At 39.0% G+C, this 22,473-nt stretch overlaps 1 protein-coding gene across 4 annotated transcripts in view; it reads left to right on the top strand.

The window, feature by feature from the left end:
- PLEKHH2 (pleckstrin homology, MyTH4 and FERM domain containing H2) overlaps positions 1-22,473 on the top strand; it is a 130,099-nt gene that overhangs the window by 90,056 nt on the left and 17,570 nt on the right. For 3 of the 4 annotated variants that reach the window (XR_010123107.1, XM_063648774.1, XM_063648773.1), the window contains exons 18-24: positions 1,530-1,638; positions 3,372-3,484; positions 10,194-10,373; positions 12,726-12,823; positions 14,514-14,695; positions 15,611-15,762; positions 17,628-17,725. Coding sequence is in view for 3 of the 4 variants with exons in the window: in XM_063648774.1 (XP_063504844.1) it covers positions 1,530-1,638; positions 3,372-3,484; positions 10,194-10,373; positions 12,726-12,823; positions 14,514-14,695; positions 15,611-15,762; positions 17,628-17,725 (932 nt within the window). In the remaining variant the exon portion in view is untranslated. Of the gene's footprint in view, positions 1-1,529; positions 1,639-3,371; positions 3,485-10,193; positions 10,374-12,725; positions 12,824-14,513; positions 14,696-15,606; positions 15,763-17,627; positions 17,726-22,473 lie in introns of all 4 variants that reach the window. The other variant, XM_054475166.2, reaches the window with a different exon arrangement.

The raw sequence follows: 22,473 nt of genomic DNA, 5'->3' as shown, positions 1-22,473 counted from the left end.
AAATATGTTTCAAGAGTTCCTAAAAGTTTTCATGCCCTAGTAATGACTCATAATTCTATTTCAAAAAATATATACTAAGAAAATGTTGGCCAGGCGCTGTGTCTCACACCTGTAATCCCAGCACTTTGGGAGGCCGAGGCAGGTGGATTACCTGAGATCAGGAGTTCGAGACCAGCCTGGCCAACCTGGTGAAACTCCATCTCTACCAAAAATACGAAAAGTAGCTGGGCGTGGTGACAGGTGCCTGTAATCCCAGCTACTTGGGAGGCTAAGGCAGGAGAATCACTTGAACCTGGAGGCGGAGGTTGCAGTGAATCGAGATCGCCCATTGCACTCCAGCCTGGGTGACAGAGCAAGACTCTGTCTCAAAAAAAAAAAAAAAAAAAGAAAAAGAAAATGTTAGTAAATGTAGCCAAAAATTTATGTATAGTTTGTTCGACACAATACCCTTTTTTTTTTTTTTTTTAAACAGAGTTTCACTCTGTTGCCCAGGCTGGAGTGCAGTGGCGTGATCTCGGCTCACTGCAACCTCCGCCTCCCGGGTTCAAGAGATTCTTCTGTCTCAGCCTCCCGAACAGCTGGGACTACAGGCATGCACCACCATGCCCGGCTAATTTTTGTATTTTTAATAGAGACGAGGTTTCACCATGTTGGCCAGGCTGGTCTCAAACCCCTGACCTCAGGTGATCCACCCGGCTTGGCCTCTCAAAGTGCTGGGATTACAGGCGTGAGCCACTGTGCCTGGCCTACAATACTCTTTTTAAAATAATTTTATTTTTGAAGTATTTTAAACATGGAAAATATAACATTTCCTTTTCAGTTAACAGATGATAGCCGTCACGGTATTTTTTATCAGTGAGAAGTTAGTAACCATCATAATGTTCAGCAATAAGAAATTGATTAAATACATATGGTATGTCCATATGTGTAGTAGAATATCCTGCAGCCATTAAAACTTGTTTATAAAGAATTTCTAGCAACAAGAGAGTGCTTGTACTATATTACTAAAATTCAGAAATTATCCTCTACTTTTAGAATAATTCAACTATGTAAACATTTAATCTACATATATATTTTCATAGAGAAAAAAAGACCAGGAATCATTGGTGAATGAGATAAGATGGGTATTATGTTTTCTTTAAATTTTCTGGATTTCCAAAATATTCTGTATGTATCACTCTGGGAGCCAGATTTTTAATTTAATAGAATTTATTTATTTTGTAAAAGAATATCAGCTGGTTGTATTTAGTCTCTTAACATGTGTTATTCTTCTTAATTTTGTCATGCTTTTCTAAGACGCATCTGAAGAAAATAAGAAAAATGTAAATAATGGGAAAAGGTAATATAAACACAGTTCAAGTGAGCATGCCTCAGAATTGTTTGAATAAATGGCTTTTCATTATTATTTAAAAATTAAAGCAAGTGGTTCATTTCCATCTCAAAGTTTTCTACTGTTTATGCAAGTTGTTTTTTTCTTTAAGTAATCAAAACTGTGTCTTAACATTTCATTAATATGTTCTGGTTTTAAGGACACTTGGCTTTATCATCTGACTGTTGCAGCTGGAAGCAACAATGTAAACGTTGGATCTGAATTTGAACAACTGGTTTGCAAATTGCTAAATATAGATGGGGAGCCTTGTAAGTTCATAAACATATAAATAAAGCTTTATGGTTAATGAAATGGATCTCAACCCACTTAGCCTAATGGAGTTTTCACTTAATGGGTTCCTGTTTCTCTGAAATATACCCACTTTTTCATTGCCTTTGCTCATCATGGGAGAGAGTTCTCTCTGTGGCTGTTTGGCTGCAGGGACACCATCATTCCTCGTCAGGCTGTGTCAGGTCACCTCCCTCTGCCTTTGCTTCCATTGCTCCTCTGCTTGGAATGCCCCCTTCCTTGGCAGTCCTCACCAACATAATGAAACCCCACCTGGCCTTAGGAGATCCCCCAGCCAGCCCCCTGCAGCTCAGCATCTGGCTCATAAAAGGTGCTTCATCAATGTTAAAATTATGTCCTAATGTGCTTTGTCACTTAATTCTTTTATAGCAAGCTTGTCCAACCTGCAACCCACAGGTGGCCTGCGGCCCCAGATGGCTTTGAATGTGGCCCAACACAAATTCATAAACTTTCTTAAAACATTACAAAATTTCTTTGTGAGTTTTTTGTTTTTAAGCTCATCAGCTATCATTAGTGTTAATATATTTTATGTGTGGCCCAAGACAATTCTTTCAGTGTGGCCCAGGAAAGCCAAAAGATTTATAGCATTTGTAGTTTTGCATTGAAATTAAGTTTTTGTTTTGTTTTTGAGACGGAGTCTCACTCTGTCACCCAGGCTGGAGTGCAGTGGCATGATCTCAGCTCACTGCAACCTCTGCCTCCTGGGCTCAAGCAATCCTCCTGCCTCACCCTCTTGAGTAGCTGGGACCACAGGCATGCACCACCATTCCCGACTAATTTTTGTATCATTGGCAGAGATGGAGTTTCTCCATGTTGCACAGGCTGGTCTCGTACTCCTGAGTTCAAGTAACCCACCCACCTCAGCCTCCCAAAGTGCTGGCATTACAGGCATGAGCCACTGTGCCTGGCCTGAAATGAATTTTTATGGCTAAGGTTTCCCCACTGAGAGTCTGGATTCTATCCTATGCTTTATATACTAAGAGAGACCACATTTTATTTGCTGTGTCCAACACAGGAATTTAATAAATGTTGATTTTAGGAATGCCTTTAAGTTCCTCTTTATCTTTATATCTCTTTCTACTTTGGCTTCTCCTGTCTAGAGAAGTTCTAGATCTTTCCCCAGCTCTTTCTCATATATAGTCATGCCCCCTACCTAGGTCACCAATCTTTAGCACATTTAAGCAATGTGATAGTGCCCAGGTAGACTTACTGCAGCCTAGTAAATTAGGACCCAACTCTTCTAGATTATCCAAAACAGGAACATGTCTCACTCATAAATGGGAGCTAACTGTGAGGATGCAAAGGCATAAGAATGACACAATAGACTTTGGAGACTCGGGGAAAGGGTGGGAAGGGGGTGAGGCAAATCAGGTTCAGTATATACTGCTTGGGTGAAGGGTGCACCAAAATCTCACAGATCACTGAAGAACTTACTCATGTAACCACATACCACCTATTCCCCAAAAACCTATGGAAATTTTTAAAATTAAAAAAAAAACAAAACAGTAACGTGAGAATCCCAATGGCCTGGCTACCAAAATAAAATAATGTTGCCAAAGAGTTTTTTTCTGACCTTTGTGACTTAAAGTTGTGAGCCAAGCCTGAATGAGCTAATGTCTAAAGGATTAATTTAATAAGAGGCCAAAATAAGTGGTTTATTCAGTTTTCTGTTCATATTTTATTCTGCATTTAGCCTCTCAGGTATGGAGACACCCCACTTTGTGTCACAGCAAGGAAGGAATCATTTCCCCTCTGACAACTCTACCTTCCGAAGCCCTGCAGACAGAAGCTATTAAATTATTTAAGGTAAAATATTTATATGTTGTTAAATGATTTAAGGTAAAATACTTATATGTTGTTAAATAATTGGAAAAAATTAAAAATAACATTTTGGATTACAAAATTTTACTCCAAGAAAATTCAAAATGTGTTTATTATTAAGAATATCATTGAAATAAAATTAGGTGAATTTAATATGCTTTCTTAGTGAGGATTTGGGATTTACTGAAATAAACTATTAATATGTATGGTTTGGGCAATGTGAAATACTTGGTATCAGATGAATTATTTTCCCTTTAACCTCTAATTTTCCACATCACACCAGGCACAGCACTGGGAGATGGGTCAGCACTCTCTTTCCTCTCTAGTGTTACTCTCAGTTTCTTATTCCTCAATCTCTATTAGAAATCCCTGAGCACTCAAAACTTGCCATGCAACTTCGTACTCTTTATCCTTCTATCCCTATCATCAGTTACCTTCCAGTAACTCTTCAGATTTCTCTAAGGGCCAGGCGTGGTGGCTTACTCCTGTAATCCCAGCACTTTGGGAGGCCGAGGAGGGTGAAACACCTGAGGTCAGGAGTTCAAGACTAGCCTGGCCAACATGGTGAAAACCCATCTCTACTAAAAACACAAAATTAGATGGGCGTGGAGGTGCATACCTGTAATCCCAGCTACTTGGGAGGCTGAGGCAGGAGAATTGCTTGAACCCAGGAGGTGGAGGTTGCAGTGAGCTGAGATCATGCCACTGCACTCCAGCCTGGGCAACAAGAGTGAAATTAAGTCTCAAAAAAAAAAAAAAATTATCTAAGAATTTTAGCTCCCAACTCACATTCTCTACCTGAAATCTTGCAAATGACTGTTATCACTTCACTCACCAATGCCATGATTTTAAGATTCTTGACCTTCTAAGTTCCAGTAAGCTTCACCTCTGGTCTCCTTCATCATCCCATTTTCCATGTCCACACCTGACTTCACCATTCCTCACAAGTATGTCACCTCTAAAAGCTTCAATTCGAACATCTCTTTCTTTAACCAGAATACTAGCCTACAAGCTCTTATTTTTTTTTACTCTTCCATTTTTTCTTCATCTCTAAGACCTTTGTTTTGAACCATTAGCTTTTTTTTTAAGATTATGATAACTGTGTCTTGGCTTTTCTTCCTTCCTTATCCAATCTGGTTTGTTCCTATTGATTCTCATAGTTCCTTGGGACCCATACTTCCATGCACTCTTCAGCCAGATCCCAATCTAGATCACTGCTATGTTTTCTGCTGCCACTATAACCAGATGTGCAATGCTGCAGAGCATCAAACAGCCATGTAGTCTGACGCCAATATAAATTCAGGGTCTTCCTCTCTCACAGCCAACTTTCTGCCTTGTGCTTGTCTTTGGTCACATCCTCCTCAAACACTCTACTTAAGAATACAGCAGAGAAACTTACCTTCTATTTCACTGAGAAAATTAGAGGACATCAGACATGACATGACCACCTCAAAGCCCTCCCCTTGCAGCCAGGCATGGTAGCTCACCCCTGTAATCCCAGCACTTTGGGAGGCCGAGGCGGGCAGATCATGAGGTCAGGAGATCGAGACCATCCTAGCTAACACCATGAAACTCCGTCCCTACTAAAAAAATACAAAAATTAGCCAGGTGTGATGGCATGCGCCTATAGTCCCAGCTACTTGGGAGGATGAGGCGGGAGAATCACTTGAACCTAGGAAGTGGAGGTTGCACTGAGCCGAGATCGCGCCACTGCACTCCACCCTGGGCAGCAGAGCAAGACTCCATCTCAAAAAAAAAAAAAAAAAGAAAAACCCTCCACTTAATAGACAACCCTTTCTCCTCCACTCCTCCAGCCTCAGAATACGGTGGACCTTCTGTGTTTCCAAGTCTGGACTCTACACCAGGATCTTGGTACTTCATTTTTCCCTAGTCTCTTGGAGCTGCATCTCTTTCTTTTGGCTTTGTCTTGCCTAAGTTTCTCCCATCTCAAAAAATCTATTTGTTTATTAGATAATATGGAATTATTATTAATTGTGGGGTCATGGATGGCTATAGAAAAAATCTTTATCAACTGGAGATCCAGCCTGAAGTATTTATTGGTAAAGTAATATGATATACATTAAAATACTCCAGAGGAAAAAAAGTAGAGATGGCGAAGTGGTGAAGTTTGGAAAAATGCTGATAATTATTGACACTGGGTGATGGGTACATAGGTGATTATTATGCTGTTCTCTCTACTTTTATACATTTTTAAAATTTCTATAATGGAATGTTTAAAAATACCCACCTGTAGAGTACACCAATACCTAAAGCAAGAAAGACTATACAAATGTATTTGAAAATCTAGATGATGTGGTCAATTTTATAAGAAAATATAAATGACCAAAATTGATTCCACAGGAAAATGAAAATCTAAACAGAGGAGTTTACCAAACTTTATGTGTAGATAATTTCAATGCTGTTTAAATTGTCCCAAAGCGTAGAAAAAGAAGGAAATTTTCCAAATTCAATTTCTTCTTTTACTTTTTACTTGGGACAATTTCCAACATATATGAGTAGAGAGAATATTACAATGAGGCCTAAAGTACTCATCTTTCAGATCTACAGTCATCAACACCTGGCCAATTTTGTTTTATTCTCCCATTTCCCACTGCACCCTACCTTTGGATTATTTTGAAGCAATCCTCAGTCATTATATCACTATATTCTCTTTGTTAAATAAGTATTGCTTTCATATGAGAATACAGCAAAGATTGTACAAAAATAATAAAATATTAGCAATCAGAATCCAGCATCATTTTAAGAATATTAAATCATTCAACTCAATAGCAAAAAACAAATAATCCAATTTTAAAATGGGCAAAAGATCTCAATAGACATTTCTCAAAAGAAGACATACAAATGGCCAACAAGTATATGAATAAATGCTAAGCATTGCTAATCATCAGCGAAATGCAAATCAACATCATAATGAAATATCGTCTCACCCCAGTTAAAATGGCTGTTATCGAAAAGGCAGAAAATAACGAATGCTGTCAAGGATGCAGAGAAAGAGGAAAACTCATACACCATCGGTGGGAAGGTAAATTAGTACAGCAACTTTGGAAAACAGTATGGAGATTCCTCAAAAAACTAAAAATAGAACTACCATGTGATCCAGCAGTATCACTGGGAGTATATCCAAATGAAAGGAAGTCAGTATATTGAAGAGATATCAGCATTCCTATATTTATTATAACACTGTTCACAAGAACCGATATATGGAATCAACCTAAGTGTTCATCAGTAGATGAATGGATAATGATGGGCCCGGCCAGTGGCTCAGGCCTGTAATCTCAGCACTTTGGGAGGCCAAAGCAGCCAGATCACTTGAGGCCAGAAGTTTGAGACCAGCCTGGCCAACACGGGGAAACTGCGTCTCTACTAAAAATACAAAAATTAACTGGGCGTGGTGGTGCATTCCTGTAATCCCAGCTACTAGGGAGGCTGAGGCACAAGAATCTCTTGAACCTGGGAGGTGGAGGTTGTAGTGAGCCGAGAGCGTGCCACTGCACTCCAGCCTGGGTGACAGAGCAAGACTCTGTCAAAAAAAAAAAAAAAAAAAAAAAGTAGTATATATACACAATGGAATATTATTCAGCCATTAAGAAAAACAAAGCCCTGTCATTTGCAACAACATAGATGGAACTGGAGAACATTATGTTAAGTAAAATAAGCCAAGCACAGAAAGACAAATATCTCATGTTTTCACTCATAGGTGGGAGCTAAAAAAGTGGATCTCATAGAGGTAGATGGTAAAATAGAATGGTGGTTACTAGAGGCTCGGTAGTAGGGGGTGGAGGGATGAAAGGAGGTTGGTTAATGGGTACAAAATACATTTATATAAGAAGAATAAGTTCTAGTGTTCAACAGCACAGTAGGGCAACTATAGTTGACAAGAACTTAGAGTATATTTCAAAATACTTAAGAGAAGATTTGGAATGTTCCCAACACAAAGAAATTACAAATGTTAGAGGTAGTGGGTATCCCAGTTCCCTTGATTTGATTATTACATGTTGCATGCATGTATCAAAAAATTCATATACTCCAATAATATATGCAGCTATTATGTGTCGATAACATTTTTTAATGTTAGAAAATATTAAATTATGACTGAAAGGGATTTAGTCTAGGAAATCAAGGATGGCTAAGTATTAGGATATCTATTAATATTACTTATTATTAGGGAGATAATCATATCTGTAGATGCCGAAAAGGCATTTGACAAATTTAACATTTATAGAATAGCAATACATAGATACTTCAACATGATAAAATATTCCTGTTTTAGCTAAAAGCAAGCATCACGCTTTATGGAGAAATTTTAGAAACATTTCCACTAAAGTGAGAAAAAGACAAAGATATGCCCCCATTATTTTTTAAAAATTTCAATTAAAGTATAAATTATACAAAGTTTGTTATTATTGTTATTATTATTTAACATTCTGTTAGGGAACTAACCTATGTTATTAGGCAATAAATGAAAATATTTACAGATGGTATATTTGTATAGCCAGAAAACCCAAAAGAACAAACTAAAAAACTACTACAAACAAAAAGAGAATTTGATAAGATAGTGAGAGGTACAAAATAAGCAAAAAACAAATGCTTTTACGTGTGCAAGCAACAACCAGTTAGAAGATAAAAAGGAAGCACTACTTTGGGCCATGATGGAGCCACAGGGACTGGATTTGCCCTGCCAGTGGTTTTCAGATGTTGAATGTAGGCAGTGCAGGACAGATTCTTCGGAAAACTAATGACATACGCCTTGTGATTGCTGCAGCTTACTGTCTGGAGAGATTCAAGACTGCTGTGCAGAGAGGGAGCACCCAAATAGAGCCTGGCAGTCTTCCTAAGTCGCGGAGACAGAGTTCAGAATTTGAGAAGGCCAAGGTAGTTAGACTTCACAGGGCTGATCGGGTGTGGTGGCTCACCCTGTAACCCCAGCACTTTGGGAGGCTGAGGTAGGTGTGTCACCTGAGATCAGGAGTTCAAGACCAGCCTGGCCAACAGGGGGAAACCCTGTCTCTACTAAAAATAAAAAAATTAGCCAGGTGTGGTGGTTGGTGCCTGTAATCTCAGCTACTTGGGAGGCTGAGGCAGGAGAATCACTTGAACCCAGGAGGCAGAGGTTGTGCTGAGCTCTGTTCTCCAGCCTGGGCAACAGAGCAAGACTCCGTCTAAAAAAAAAAAAAAATCACAGGGCTGAGAGGAGAGAGCTAAAGAGAGGGAGGGAGGGAGAGCTCCAGAGATTCGTATTTTCATCTGAGAACTGATAAGCATGTGTGTATGTGAGGAAAGTACCTGAGGCTGAGGACAGAAAGACACAGGCAAAAAAATTCCAGCTCACACAGAGCTGGAAATAGTTTTCCCATCTTCTAGAATGGAAAAATCTTTGATACATTGGACATCAAATAGAGTGCACAAAAGGTGCTTGCGTCTGGAATGGGGCCCAGATAGTCCTAAATGTAAGGCTGTTTTGGTCCACCCTAAGAAACTTAAAAGAGACCTTGGAAGAACCAAACCATTTCCAAGTAATTTAACTGTCATCTCAGAGCAAAGCTAAAAAATATTTAAACCATACCAAAAAGTCCAGTGCCCAAGAGTATAACATTCACAACGTCTGCATCCAGTCAAAGATCACCAGGCATACAGAGAATCGGGTCAAGTATGACAATACAATGGGTAAGAAAAAGTAATCATAGAAAAATATCTAGAAATGATGCAGGTGATTGTAGATAAGGACATTTCTGTGTATCTGTTGTCTACTGTTACATTTAAAATTTCCCCAACACTTAGTGAATTACAACATTTGGTATTTCACACAGTTTTGAAGGGTCAGGAATCTAGAAGCAGTTTAGCTGGGTGGTTCTGACTCAGTCTCCTGGCGGTACCATCAAGCTGTCAGCGGGGGTAGCAGGCATCTGAAGTTTGGAATGGGGCTGGAGGATTCCAAACTCTCTCACGTGGCTGTTGGCAAAGAAGCCTCAGTACCTCACTACATGGGCCTCTCCAAATGACTGCTCAAGACATGGCAGCTGCCTTCCCCAGAGGAAATGATCTAACGGGGAAAGAGAGAGAGTGACCAAGATGGAAGTGCATTGTTTTTTATAAGCTAATCTTAGAAATGGCATGCCACATGCTACCAGTCACACAGACCAACCCTGGTAGAGAATACAGGAGGGAATTACCTATGGATCTGAATGTCAGGATGTGGAGATCACGGAGGACCACTTTGGAGATTGGCCACCACGCTTCATATGTTCAGGAAGGTAAAGGAAAGCATGAGCATTTTAAGAAGAGTAAGAGAAGATATTAAAAAGACCCAAATTGAATTTTTGGAGTGAAAAATGCAATGACTAAAATGAAAAATACGCTGGATGAGATTCGCCTGTGTTCTGAACCTCTGTTATTAAGTATGTAGATGTTTAGGATTGTTATGTCTTCTAGATAAACTGACCCCTTTATCATTATAAAGTGACCCTCCTTATCTCTGGCAGAATTCCTTGCTCTGAAATCTGCTTTGTCTGCTATTATTGTAGCGATTCCAGATTTCTTTTGATTAGTGTTATCATCATATATCCTTTCCCATCATTTTAAACAAAAACTACTGCTGAAAAATAATCGATATAATTCATGCAGAATAAATCTAATCACTCCTCACCTTGAATATATCTTTTTTTGTTTAATTCAGACCTGCCAGCTTTTTATAAATGCTGCAGTTGACTCTCCTGCAATTGATTACCACATATCTCTAGCCCAGAGTGCTTTGCAAATCTGCCTGACACATCCTGAGCTGCAGAATGAAATTTGCTGTCAGCTTATTAAACAGACAAGACGAAGACAGCCACAGAATCAACCAGGACCATTGCAGGTAGATATTAATATTGATACATATACATGCAATTTAAAGTGATATTGTTTTTCTGATTGTAAGAATGATATACATTCAGCATAGACATTTGAAGAATACAAAAAGTGCAGAAGGAAAAATAGGTATTAATATTTTGATGTCTACCTTTTTGGTTTATATATTTATATGTTTATATATAAATGTATGTATGTTGGTGTGTGCACACTCACGGTTTTTTATATTGCTGGAGTTACAGTGTGCATACTACTTTTTTAAACTATAGAAAATAATCGTTTCCCCTGTATCCTTAGACATTCTTCAAAACATAATGGTCATGTTAACATTAAGTACTATACATTTCTATATTTTTTTCTATAATAAATACCTCTACAGTAGACATCTTTGAACCTAAATGAGACGGAATTTCACTCTTGTTGCCCAGGCTGGAGTGCAATGGCACAATCTCCCCTCACTGCAACTTCCGCCTCCTGGGTTCAAGCAATTCTCCTGCCTCAGCCTCCCAAGTAGCTGAGATTACAGGCATGTGCCAACACTTCTGGCTAATTTTGTATTTTTAGTAGAGATGGGGTTTCACCATGTTGGTCAGGCTGGCCTTGAACTCCTGATTTCAGGTGATCCACCCACTCTGGCCTCCCAAAGTACTGGGATTACAGGCGTGAGCCACTGTGCCCACCAGGAACCTAAATCTTGTGGACAGGTCCAGCAAATTCCTTTGAATTCATTTTTAGAATTTTCCTATATCTTCAACAACATTCAGTATATTTTAAATTCTTACCAGGTAAAAAATGATATTTCACTATTGACTCAGGGTGCATTTCTTTAAAGTGCAGTTGAATATATTTTTCAGGTGTTTGGTAGTCATCTGTGTTTACTCTTCAATGAACACCTGTTTTTATCTTTGTGTATTGACTCCCTGTTAGCCACAGGATAAATCAGAAATTTCTTACCTTAGCATATAGGACTCTCAGGGTTGGATCCAGGTTTTGTGAGACTTGAAGCTTATACAATTTGGGAAATGCTCTTTAAGCAAAGACTTGAAAATTGATTACCTTTGCACATTTTAGAAATCATATGACCATGTAAACACAGTTAATAAGCCTTTCCCAGGACCTGTGCCCAAGAGGGAATCTGAAGCTTAAGCTTCATCTGCATCAAGAACACTTCGTAATCTGGCTCCACCAGCCCCCTCTTTCTCCACTTCCTGCCTCCAGCAGACAGTGAATGAATAAATGCGCCCCATCCTTCAAACACACTCCGCCTTTGCAATATTCTCCACCTTGCACCTGATGGTATTCCTGTTACCTGGATCCCTCCTCTTCCTTCCCTTCCATAGACTTTATAGCCCAGCCCAAGCAACATATTCCCTATGATCCCTTCCCTGACTCCACAAGAAGTTAGTCATTCCTTCCATTGGTTATGCTTTAAAAAGTTAATACATGGTATTACCATGTTGTATTATAATTTACTGTTTAAATATATAACTGTCTCCTACTAGACTGTAGGCTCCTTAAGGGCAGGGACAATGCCTATTTCTCCCTCTTTTTTAATATAACGTTTTAAAAATGACTGAAAATTATATATAACAAACAAGGGCAAATGAGATCTCTGTCCTCCTTTTACATTTATTTACTCTAATGAGTTTGTCTAATGCCTAACATTTTTAAACAAATGCAGTGTTTTATAGGATAAAGAAATAAAAAATTTGTTTTTGTTGTTTGAAGACATTTTTTTACCTTGTTTAGTGGTTGAGCATTAACCACCATGTTCTTCAGAAGAGAATTCTGCTGTAACATGTTTTATACTTCCTTGAAAAAATATAGAAAGAAGAATACAGAACAGAGCAAAGGAAAAATAAAAATCACATATATTGCTGCTACCTAAAGATAACCTCTGTTAATATTTTTATACTTGTCCCTTATTTAGGTATGTAGATACATACATATGTGTAGGTAGATTGGTTTTGATTTATGGCGTGTGTTTTCTACTGTTTTGCAATCTGCCTTTCTCAAAACTATTACTTGTATTTCAAGGAATGAGTAAATACGTAAGTGAAAAAAAGAAACAATGTTCCTAATCTTTGAGTGTGATGTCAAAAAGGAGTACCTTGTCTGCTTGTGCCTTGGTTCCTCAGTTGTAGATAACCATACACACAACTAGATGGATCGTAGATCTGACCCAATGTAGAGTTTTTGTTTTTAACCTATGATAAATGCTGTAAACAGATCATGCATATGTGAAAGAAGCAAAATGTTTATGGGTTAAGAGAGACTGTCATCAGCCCATTGCACTCACTCAGATGTGGATCTCTGACTGGCACGTGGTATCTAACCTATGATGCTTCTCCCTGCCCAGGGCTGGCAGCTCTTGGCACTCTGCGTTGGGCTCTTCCTTCCCCATCATCCTTTCCTGTGGCTCCTCAGGCTTCACCTAAAGAGGAATGCAGATTCCAGGTGTGCAGAATACTAGCCAGCTGAACTGTTTATGTGGTCTCTGAAAGTCTACGATAAATCATAAGTATTTAATGATCTGCCAGGTACATTTTCAGAAGAATGTATGAAACAAATATTGGTACAGGAAGCCTTTGGTTATCATTGATGTGGAGCTAGGAAAATATTTCCTTTGTTATGTTAAATCTCTTAGGAAAGATTGCAATAAATACTTGAATAACTGACAGAGAATATTCTTAAGTGAAAAGTGTATTTGCATTTCAAGTATGAATGACTTAGCATTAGTGGGTGTTCATTCAATAAAAGCAACTATTTTGTTTCCTTAGTTTTCCCTTTTACTATTTTTCTCCACATTGAATTCTTTTATTTGAAAAATTTCCCCCATGGTCTTCCCTCCTTTACTAATTGTATGTATTTGAATTACTTCAGAATTGTTACTCCTTTGAAAAACACATTTAAAGTTCAACTTCCAGAATGGCTTTCTTACATTAGGACCCAGGTCACTCAGCCAAGGCTTATCCAGGGTCATTTTGTCCACCAAGAGTTTTGTGTCAGGTTGCTTAAACTCTTGGACTAAAACAAACACAGTAAAAGAAACAAACAAACAAACCCAACTTGGAAGCAATAGGAAAATATTCTACAGTTCATAATACATTTTGGGGCTTCTGTGATCAAGGTCATCTGTGACCAAGGTCAGGTAATTTCAGTTGCAGTCACTGAGGAGCCCTGAGACCAAGGATCTGCCTACAGGGCACTTGAATACAAACATATTTGACAGGTGTTATCAATCTGCTTGAATAAGCAGTAAAATTTATGTATAACAAGCAAGGACAAATAAGATTTCTATCCAACTTTTACATTTATTTATTCTAATGAGTTTTTCTAATGCTTAACATTTTTTCATGAATGCAGTGTTTTTTATAGAATAAAGAAAGAAAACATTTTATTTTTGTTTGAAGATTTTTGTTTTTTGAGGCAGGGTCTTGCTCTGTCACCTAGGCTGGAGTGCAGTGGCATATTCTTGGCTCACTGCAACCTCCACCTCCAAGGTCCAAGCGATTCTCCTGCCTCAACCTCCCAAGTAGCTGGGACTACAAGCGTGCGCCACCACACCCAGCTAATTTTTTGTGTTTTCAATAGAGACAGGTTTTCACCATGTTGACCAGGCTGGTCTTGAACTCTTGACCTCAGGTGATCTGCCCACCTCAGCCTCCCAAAGTGCTGGGATTACAGGCATGAGCCACCACGCCTGGCCTGAAGACATTTTTTTTTTTTACCTTGTTTAGTGGTCAAGCGTTAACCACCATGTTCTTCAGAAGAGAATTCTGCTGTAACATGTTTTTATAAGTTACTCTCTACTATTCTTCATGCAATTGCTTTCTTTATATTTGTTAATATTAAATCACTGTATATTGACTTATGACTGGTAATTTTAAATTCAGCTTGTGACTATAATAATACAGTAAAGATGAAGAATACTTTGTGGGGAGGTTTGAGTGAGGCAGTTAGAAAAATAAAGAAGTTGGAATTTGAGGAAAGTTACAGCAGTTTAGTATTATCATTCAAAAAATGTTACTGTCAAAATTAGCCTAATACATTGTGATAATGTACAGGGATGCTTTCTTAATGGTTGCACATATTAGGTTGTCAATTAAATTTATTCTTAGATTTTATCTTAAGTTTTGTATTACAGGACAGAATTTGGAAAATATGCCATTTACTGCCAGCGTTGTGTAGAAAGAACGCAACAAAATGGTGACAGAGAAGCAAGACCCTCAAGGATGGAAATTCTTTCAACTCTTCTCCGAAACCCTTATCACCATTCTTTGCCCTTTAGTATACCTGTGCACTTCATGAATGGGATATACCAGGTAGGTTACCTGATGAAAATATGCTTAGCCGACTATCCTATGTACAACCTCTGTTATAGGGAACAGAGACTTCTCTGCCTACTTTTGTCAGCACCTGGCAGTGACAAACATGCAAATATATTAGACTTACTATCAGAACAGCTGAGTTTTGAAACAGTTTTGCTATAAAGGATTCACACTAATAACAAATCCATATTGAAGCAAATAAGGGATGGGCTTCACTGCCATTATGATTCTGATGGACAGAAAAATCAAAAACACTTCGGTTGGGGCTTTTTCCCATCAGTACACCTCCTAGGTGTGGAAATAATTACTGATACTGGGTGTGTACAATTTTAGTCTCTTTTAAAATCTCCAAATCTCAGAAATTATCTGGGAAAACTTCACTGGGCCCTTCCAGTTCTCAGATCTAGATGCTTGCTTATTAATTGAAGCAAACATGTTCCCAAACTAGCAATTAGTCTTTGTAGCCATACGCCTTTTATCACAGAATTCAGATACTTAACTGCCTATTAAAGAAACAAACATTAAATACATAAAAGTGTTCATTTATTTAAACATATTTCTTATTTATTTTCCATTTGATTAAAGATTGCATATTGTACTATAGTTCTTGGTTTGCTTCTAGTGGGTAAGCATAATATCTTTGCAAAATATTTATAGCTGTCAACTGATCATTCTATTTTGGATTCATATCTGTTGGCTGAAGCTGAGATTTTTTAGTTCTTCAGCAAGCTAATTTCTGAGGTAACCTTGTTAATTTTCTCCAGAGGAGCTTTGGGAAAAAAAGTTAAAGCACTTATAAAAATATGTTATCATTAATCATGCATCAAGTATGCTCTGTTTCATCCCTAAAATCTCAGTTTGAAACTATGTATTTCTTATTAAGAGAACTGCTTTGTTATTTCTGTCTAGGTAGTTGGTTTTGATGCATCTACCACAGTGGAAGAATTTTTGAATACTTTGAACCAGGACACAGGAATGAGGAAACCAGCGCAGTCTGGATTTGCGTTGTTCACTGATGATCCCTCTGGCAGAGATTTAGAGCATTGTCTTCAAGGAAACATCAAGGTGAAACCAAGTCCTTTTCAGGAGCCAAGCCCAACAGACAGCAAAGAAGCTACTCTTTAAAAGAAGAGTAAACTTTGCAAGAAGTTTAATTCAGGAGTTTTCCAAAAATTTAACCAATCTAATCTCCACGATAAGAAAAAAAAATGCAGGACTTTGTTAAACCCATAGAATTCTTAATACACAATCTGTACATATATACATTCCATATTAAAGAGAGGAAAAGTGTTAGTAATGGAAATTATACTCTAAACATTAGGATAATAAGGGTAGATATGTAGAAGTGCTAATAAAATGGCTTTCCTTTTTTTTTTTCATTTATTCAGCAATACTTACTAAGCTATTTTTTTGTATCCCAAGGGCTGGCTGGACTCTGTGGGGAATACAAAAGGACCAGAAATAGTCCCTGCCCACAGTGAACTTAAAATTTGCTTACGGAAGAGCAGCTTTATACACAGATAACCTTGAACTAGGGTTGAAAGTGATGAAAGTTTTGAGAGTGCTGTGAACTTTGCACAGAAAGAGAGAGATTAAGTTCAGCATTGGGAGTTAGGGAAGGCCTGAGCTGGAAATGAAAAATGGTTTAGGAAACAGACCTGTGGCCGGGTGCAGTGGCTTACGCCTGTAATCCAAGCACTTTGGGAGGCCAGGGCAGGTGGATCATTTGAGGCCAGGAGTTTGAGACCAGCCTGGGCAGCATGGCAAAAACCCATCTCTACTAAAAATACAAAAATTAGCCAGGCATGGTGCCACATGCCTGTAGTCCCAGCTACTCTGGAGGCTGAGGCACTAGAATCTCTTGAGCCCATGAGGTCGAGGCTGCAGTGAGCCGTGATCACGCCACTGCACTCCAGCCTGGGCGACAGAGCAAGACTGTTTCACAAAAAAAAAAAAAAAAAAAGAAAGAAAGAAAGAAAGAAAACAGACCTGTGGAAATGAAAAGGGAGGGATTTTAAAAGAATCTTTTCCAGATCATAGTAAAATAACTTTAATAGAGCTTCCATTTAGTAATGGCAATAATATATACAGAATTAGGCCAGGTGCGGTGGCTTACGCCTGTAATCCCAGCACTTTGAGAGGCCAAGGCAGGCAGATCATTTGAGGTCAGGAGTTCAAGACCAGCCTGATCAATGTGGTGAGACGCTGTTTCTACTAAAAATACAAAAAAATTAGCCAGGCATGGCGGTGGGTGCCTGTAGTCTCAGCTGCTCGGGAGGCTGAGGCAGGAGAATCACTTGAACCCAGGAGGCGGAGGTTGTAGTGAGCCGAGATCGTGCCACTGTACTTCAGCCTGGGTGACAGAGTGAGACTCAATCTCAATTTTAAAAATAAATAAATAAATAGAATTATAGAACCACAGGGGACCTTAGAGAAACAATGCACTTATTTTGCAAATGAGAAAACTGAGGCCTAGAGAGGGAAATGAGTTACCGAAAATCAAATAGCTAGACCTGGGTCTAGACCCTTTCCATAAATTATATTTCAGATTTCTTTGGTATAACTTTAGTTATTACAATCTTTTTGAACTCTGAAGGTAAAAAACTTGCTTCTTCAGTGACCAAATCATGAAAAAATCCCTGGAATCTCCTTGTTTCCAGTTTCAGGCAGTCATACATTACGATTCCTTTTTGAGTAAAAAATGCATGGCCGCAGTCCAAAGTTAATGTGTGCCCAAAAGGATAAGTGGGCCAAATAGCAATTTATAATTACATACTAAACTCGGAGCCGCACAGAGGCTGAAAACAAAAAGCTTGAGTATATTTGGTTTGATCATATTAATTGAAAAATTTCAGTCTGCAGCACACTTGTCTTCAAAAAATTTTGATTTGAAAAGTACTGTAAATCTCAGTTTTCCACTTCCTTTCTAGATTTGTGACATTATTTCCAAATGGGAACAGGCTTCCAAAGAACAGCAGCCTGGAAAATGTGAAGGTACAAGGACTGTTCGTCTGACATACAAAAACAGGTATGTAATACTGCATCCAGATGCCAAAGTATGAGTATACAATATGTTCAAATAATGCATCTACTATTTACCTTTCTATTGAATGCCTTAAAAGTTATTTATTGGTAAGTTTGTCTTTCTATAAATGATAACTCTGTTTCTATAGGAAAAAAACCTTGTCACATAAAATTTTGTTTCTAATTCTAGTCTCTTGATGTCATAAAGAATTATATTTTATAAAAATATGCTTTTAGACAAAGATCAGAAACACTAGGTCTCAGCTGAGCATGGTGGCTCACGCCTATAATCCCAGCACTTTGGGAGGCCAAGGTGGGCAAATCACCTGAGGTCAGGAGTTCGAGACCAACGCTTTGGGAGCCAACATGGCAAAACCCCGCCTCTACTAAAAATAACAAAAATTAGCCAGGTGTGGTGGCATGTGCCTGTAATCTCAGCTACTCAGACAGCTGAGGTGGGAGAATCACCTGAGCCCAGGAGGTTGAGACTGCAGTGAGCCGTGATTGTGCCACTGCACTCCACACTCCAGCCTGGGCAACAGAGTGAAACCCTGTCTCAAAACAAACAAAAAATACACACACACACACACACACACAATCAGAAAAACTACAGAAAAAAAATAGCTGCTCTTAGAGTAGTTGATACAAGGATGCATTTTTCACTTTCATAATTTCCTGTAACAGTATTATTACATTTTTCATAAAGACTGAATACTTCAATACCCTACTACAGATCTGTAGTAAGAAGAGATACCTATGTTTCTTTGGGAGGCCAAGGCAGGTGGATCACGAGGTCAGGAGGTCGAGACCACCCTGGCTAATATGGTGAAACCCCGTCTCTACTAAAAATACAAAAAATTAGCCGGGCGTGGTGGCGGGCACCTGTAGTCCCAGCCACTTGGGAGGCTGAGGCAGCAGAATGGCATGAACCCGGGAGGCAGAGCTTGCAGTGAGCCAAGATCGCACCACTGCACTCCAGCCTGGGTGACAGAGCAAGACTCCGTCTCAAAAAAAAAAAGAAGAGATACCTATGTCCTATGTTTGCCTCAGTCTTTTGGAAGTTATATATTCTTTATACTCATATTTATCCCTTCTCAGTCTTTCATTCTCATTTTTCTCTTTCTTTCTGTCTCTCTTTCTCTCTCCCTCTCTCTCTCTCTCTCTCGGTGTTCACCGAGCTTCAACTGTAAGGTCTATCACTTAGCTAGATGCTATGAATAAAATTGTAATAAATACAGACAGACCCAGTCCCTGATCTTTTGGAATCTACGGGTTAGTGAGGAAGACTATTGCTGGGCATATCCTCACTCTAATGAGTGTGTAATGACACAGTATGTTCTCTGAAGGGAGAGAGAGGTACTGTGAGGGCACACAACAGTGAGCCTGACCTAGACAGGAGACCTCGGGAGGCTTCTTTGAGGAAATGATGTTTACGCCAAGTTCAGAGGGAGATGGGAGTGGGAACATCAAAATGCATAGAAAAGAATGTTCAAAGGCCTGTAGAGGGAGGCTGCTCAGCTTGTGTCAGGAATTGAGAAAATGCCAGAGAAGCCGGAGCACACACCTTCTCTACAGATAAAATGGTAATGTACTTTGGCATGTAATCAGGAACCAGATTTCCTTTCTTTCTTTTTAAATATTTTCATTTCTTTCATGTATTAGCAAAAGGTAGTACTTAATAAACACTGTTAACTGACCAGCTCACATTAATTATAACAAAATAATGGTATTTTGCTGGTTTTATTTGAGTCTTATACCCTGTAAATTAAGGAATCTATAAAATGTCAGACCCAGAGCCTAGTGGAATTATTGGAGTGGAACTCAGAGGTCTCTTTTTGGAAGATGTTCAGACTTAAAATTGGAATGTAAGAATTGAAGGCACTGTACAACATAAAGAATGTAATAGCCTTTGATCCACTTTAAAATTTCTTGTTCTAATAGTCCATCCCACCGAAATACCCAGATAAGTGGGCAGAGTATTCCAGTATGTCCCAGTATCTTTCTTGTCATGTTTTTGTCATATTCTTTGTCAATATTTTTGTTAAAAACTTGGGACAGACATTTACATGTTTATTAATAGGGAGAATAGTTAAATAAATATGGCACATTCATATTTTGGACTCTTCTCTCATCCAGTTGGCCACTTAAAGGGCCACCCAGTATTTGAACAGACTCTGTTGATCTGAATAAATGGTGATTGTGAACACTGGAGCTTCTTTATTCAGGGTCTCATGAGCTGTGATGATTTGCCAGAGTTTCAAGTAATAAGAAAGTGACTATTAATCTTTGGTATCTAAGGTTTTAAAATCATACATTCCTAGAGATAAGCAATATTGCATAGATATTGGAAGTCTAATAGGCTTCACCCCTGGAGGGACCTGTTTCCCTTGAGGGCAAACTTTATCAAGGTATCAATGGCCCTTTGGTGACTGGCAAGGACAGCAGGCTAGAAGATTTGGACCTTCTAGATTATTATTGTAGTTCTGTTTAATGTGGAGCAGTAGTTCCCAACGTGGGCCCCACACTAGCAGCCTCAGGACCACGTGGAACATGTTAGAAATGCAAATCATTAGGCCCCACTTCAGACCCACTGAGTCAGAATTTCTGGGGGTGGAGCCCAGGAGTCTGTGTTTTGACAGCTCTCCAGATAATTCTTACATGTGCTGGGTTTTGAGAAGCACTGACCTAAAGGTCCTCATCACTGCCCCTGCCTCTTGGCCTCAGCCTTTGTGGAAGGAGCCAGCTCCTGGACCTGGCCTGCCAAAGACATTTATGGAAAAGAGGTTCAGGCATTCTTTTTTTTTTTTTTTTTTTTTTTGAGACAGAACTTCACTCTTCCTGCCCAGGCTGGAATGCAATGGCACGATCTCAGCTTACTGCAACCTTTGCCCCCCAGGTTCAAGCGATTCTCCTGCTTCAGCCTCCCAAATAGCTGGGATTATAGGCGCCTGCCACCACACCCAGCTAATTTTTGTATTTTTATAGAGACGGGGTTTCACCATGTTGGCCAGGCTGGTATCGAACTCCTGACCTCAGGTGATCTGCCCGCCTCAGCCTCCCAAAGTGCTGGGATTACAGGCATGAGCCACCGCACCCAGCCAAGACTATTCCTAATAATCTAAACCTTATGAATGCTTAATATGTACCAACTCAGATTATGATGTATGATTGGAACTGAAGAGAAATTTGGATAAAATTTGGATATGAAAGACAGATAAAAATAATGCTTCAAGTCTAACAAACACCACAAGGAAGGACAAAGAGAATCATGAATAAAAATTTTTTGGTTGACAATTGGTTGAGTTTATCCAAAGACCTGGAATCAATAGAAAGGAATGTCTGGGTTGCCATAAGAGGTTGTGGAGTCCTCACTTCAAGTTGTTCTGCCTTCCTAGACCAAACCAGTATATTTCTTAAGTGTATTTGATTGAAGTCTCATGCCTCCCTAAAATGTGTAAAACCAAGCAGCTCCCTGACCACCTTGGGCACATGTTCTCAGGACCTCCTGAGGGCTGTGTCACAGGCCATGGTCACGAATATTTGGGTCAGAATAATTATCTTCAAAATTTTTTTTAAAAAGAGAGAATTGTGAATAACAGATGATGATTACCTTGTTTAAAAGCAAAACCTCATGACAATGTCTTTGACAGCAGGAAAAAAAAGTAACTCAACTGAAAGGCTTAATTTTTAACAGAACTCTGAAATGGCTGGATAGCCACAGCTATGAGAAAGTACTGTTTCTAAACATGGCCGTGCTTTGCATGTGTTTATAAGTAGCTTAGACAATGAGACCTAATTTCTAGTGATACAGTTTGGAGGGAAACCTTGCTGTGACCTGTCACACAGCCAAGGACCTGATTCTTCATCTGCCAAGCAGCAGGGTAACAAACAAAGCTAAAATATCAATTCTCTTTATCATGGAATTTTAAATTGATACTTAGCAAGTGATGGAATTTTAATTATTTAGATTCAGGTATGAAAGGTCTAATTAATAGGTTTTCAACTTGTTCTCATAGACAACCGTTGGCAACTAACATTTAAATTCTGTTCATAGTTAAGCCTCTTATTTAATTTGATTTTTCACTGTGTTTTTGAAGTTGTAAGAGCCAAAGCATGTTTTTAACAAAACAAAACTGGCCATAGCCAAAAGTTTAAGCCAAGAAATGGAGTTTATCCCATTTCTCCTAGCTATGTTCACACTAAAAAAAATTCCAGGATCAAGAGACTCTCACATGGACCAGGCACCGTGGCTCATGCCTGTAATCCCAGCACTTTGGGATCCGAGGCGGGCAGATCACCTGAGGTGAGGAGTTCAAGACCAGCTTGGCCAACATGGTGAAACCCCATCTCTACTAAAAATACAAAAATTAGCTGGGCATGGTGGTGTGTGCCTGTAGTCCCGGCTACATGGGAGCCTGGGGCAGGAGAATCGCATGAACCCAGGAGCCAGAGGTTGCGGTGAGCCAAATCATGCCACTGCACTCCAGTCTGGGTGACAGAGCAAGACTCTGTCTCAAAAAAAGAAAAAAAAAAAGAGAAACTCTCATGATTCCAGAGACCCCTGGGGAATACTACTACTAGTACTCCTAGTACTACTAACCTGCATTTGTTGAACATTTACCTAACATCAGGCCCTATTCTGAACTCTTTGTATGCATTCTTATACAATCCTTACAACCCTTTGAGGTACTATTATTATTTCCATCTGACAGATGAGGTTACTGAAGCTTTAGAGAGTTAAGTCACTTGCCT

The sequence above is a fragment of the Pongo pygmaeus genome, chromosome 12, assembly GCF_028885625.2.
Source record: "Pongo pygmaeus isolate AG05252 chromosome 12, NHGRI_mPonPyg2-v2.0_pri, whole genome shotgun sequence".
Classification (NCBI taxonomy): Eukaryota; Metazoa; Chordata; class Mammalia; order Primates; family Hominidae; genus Pongo; species Pongo pygmaeus.
This window is presented reverse-complemented; position numbering and strand designations above follow the sequence as displayed.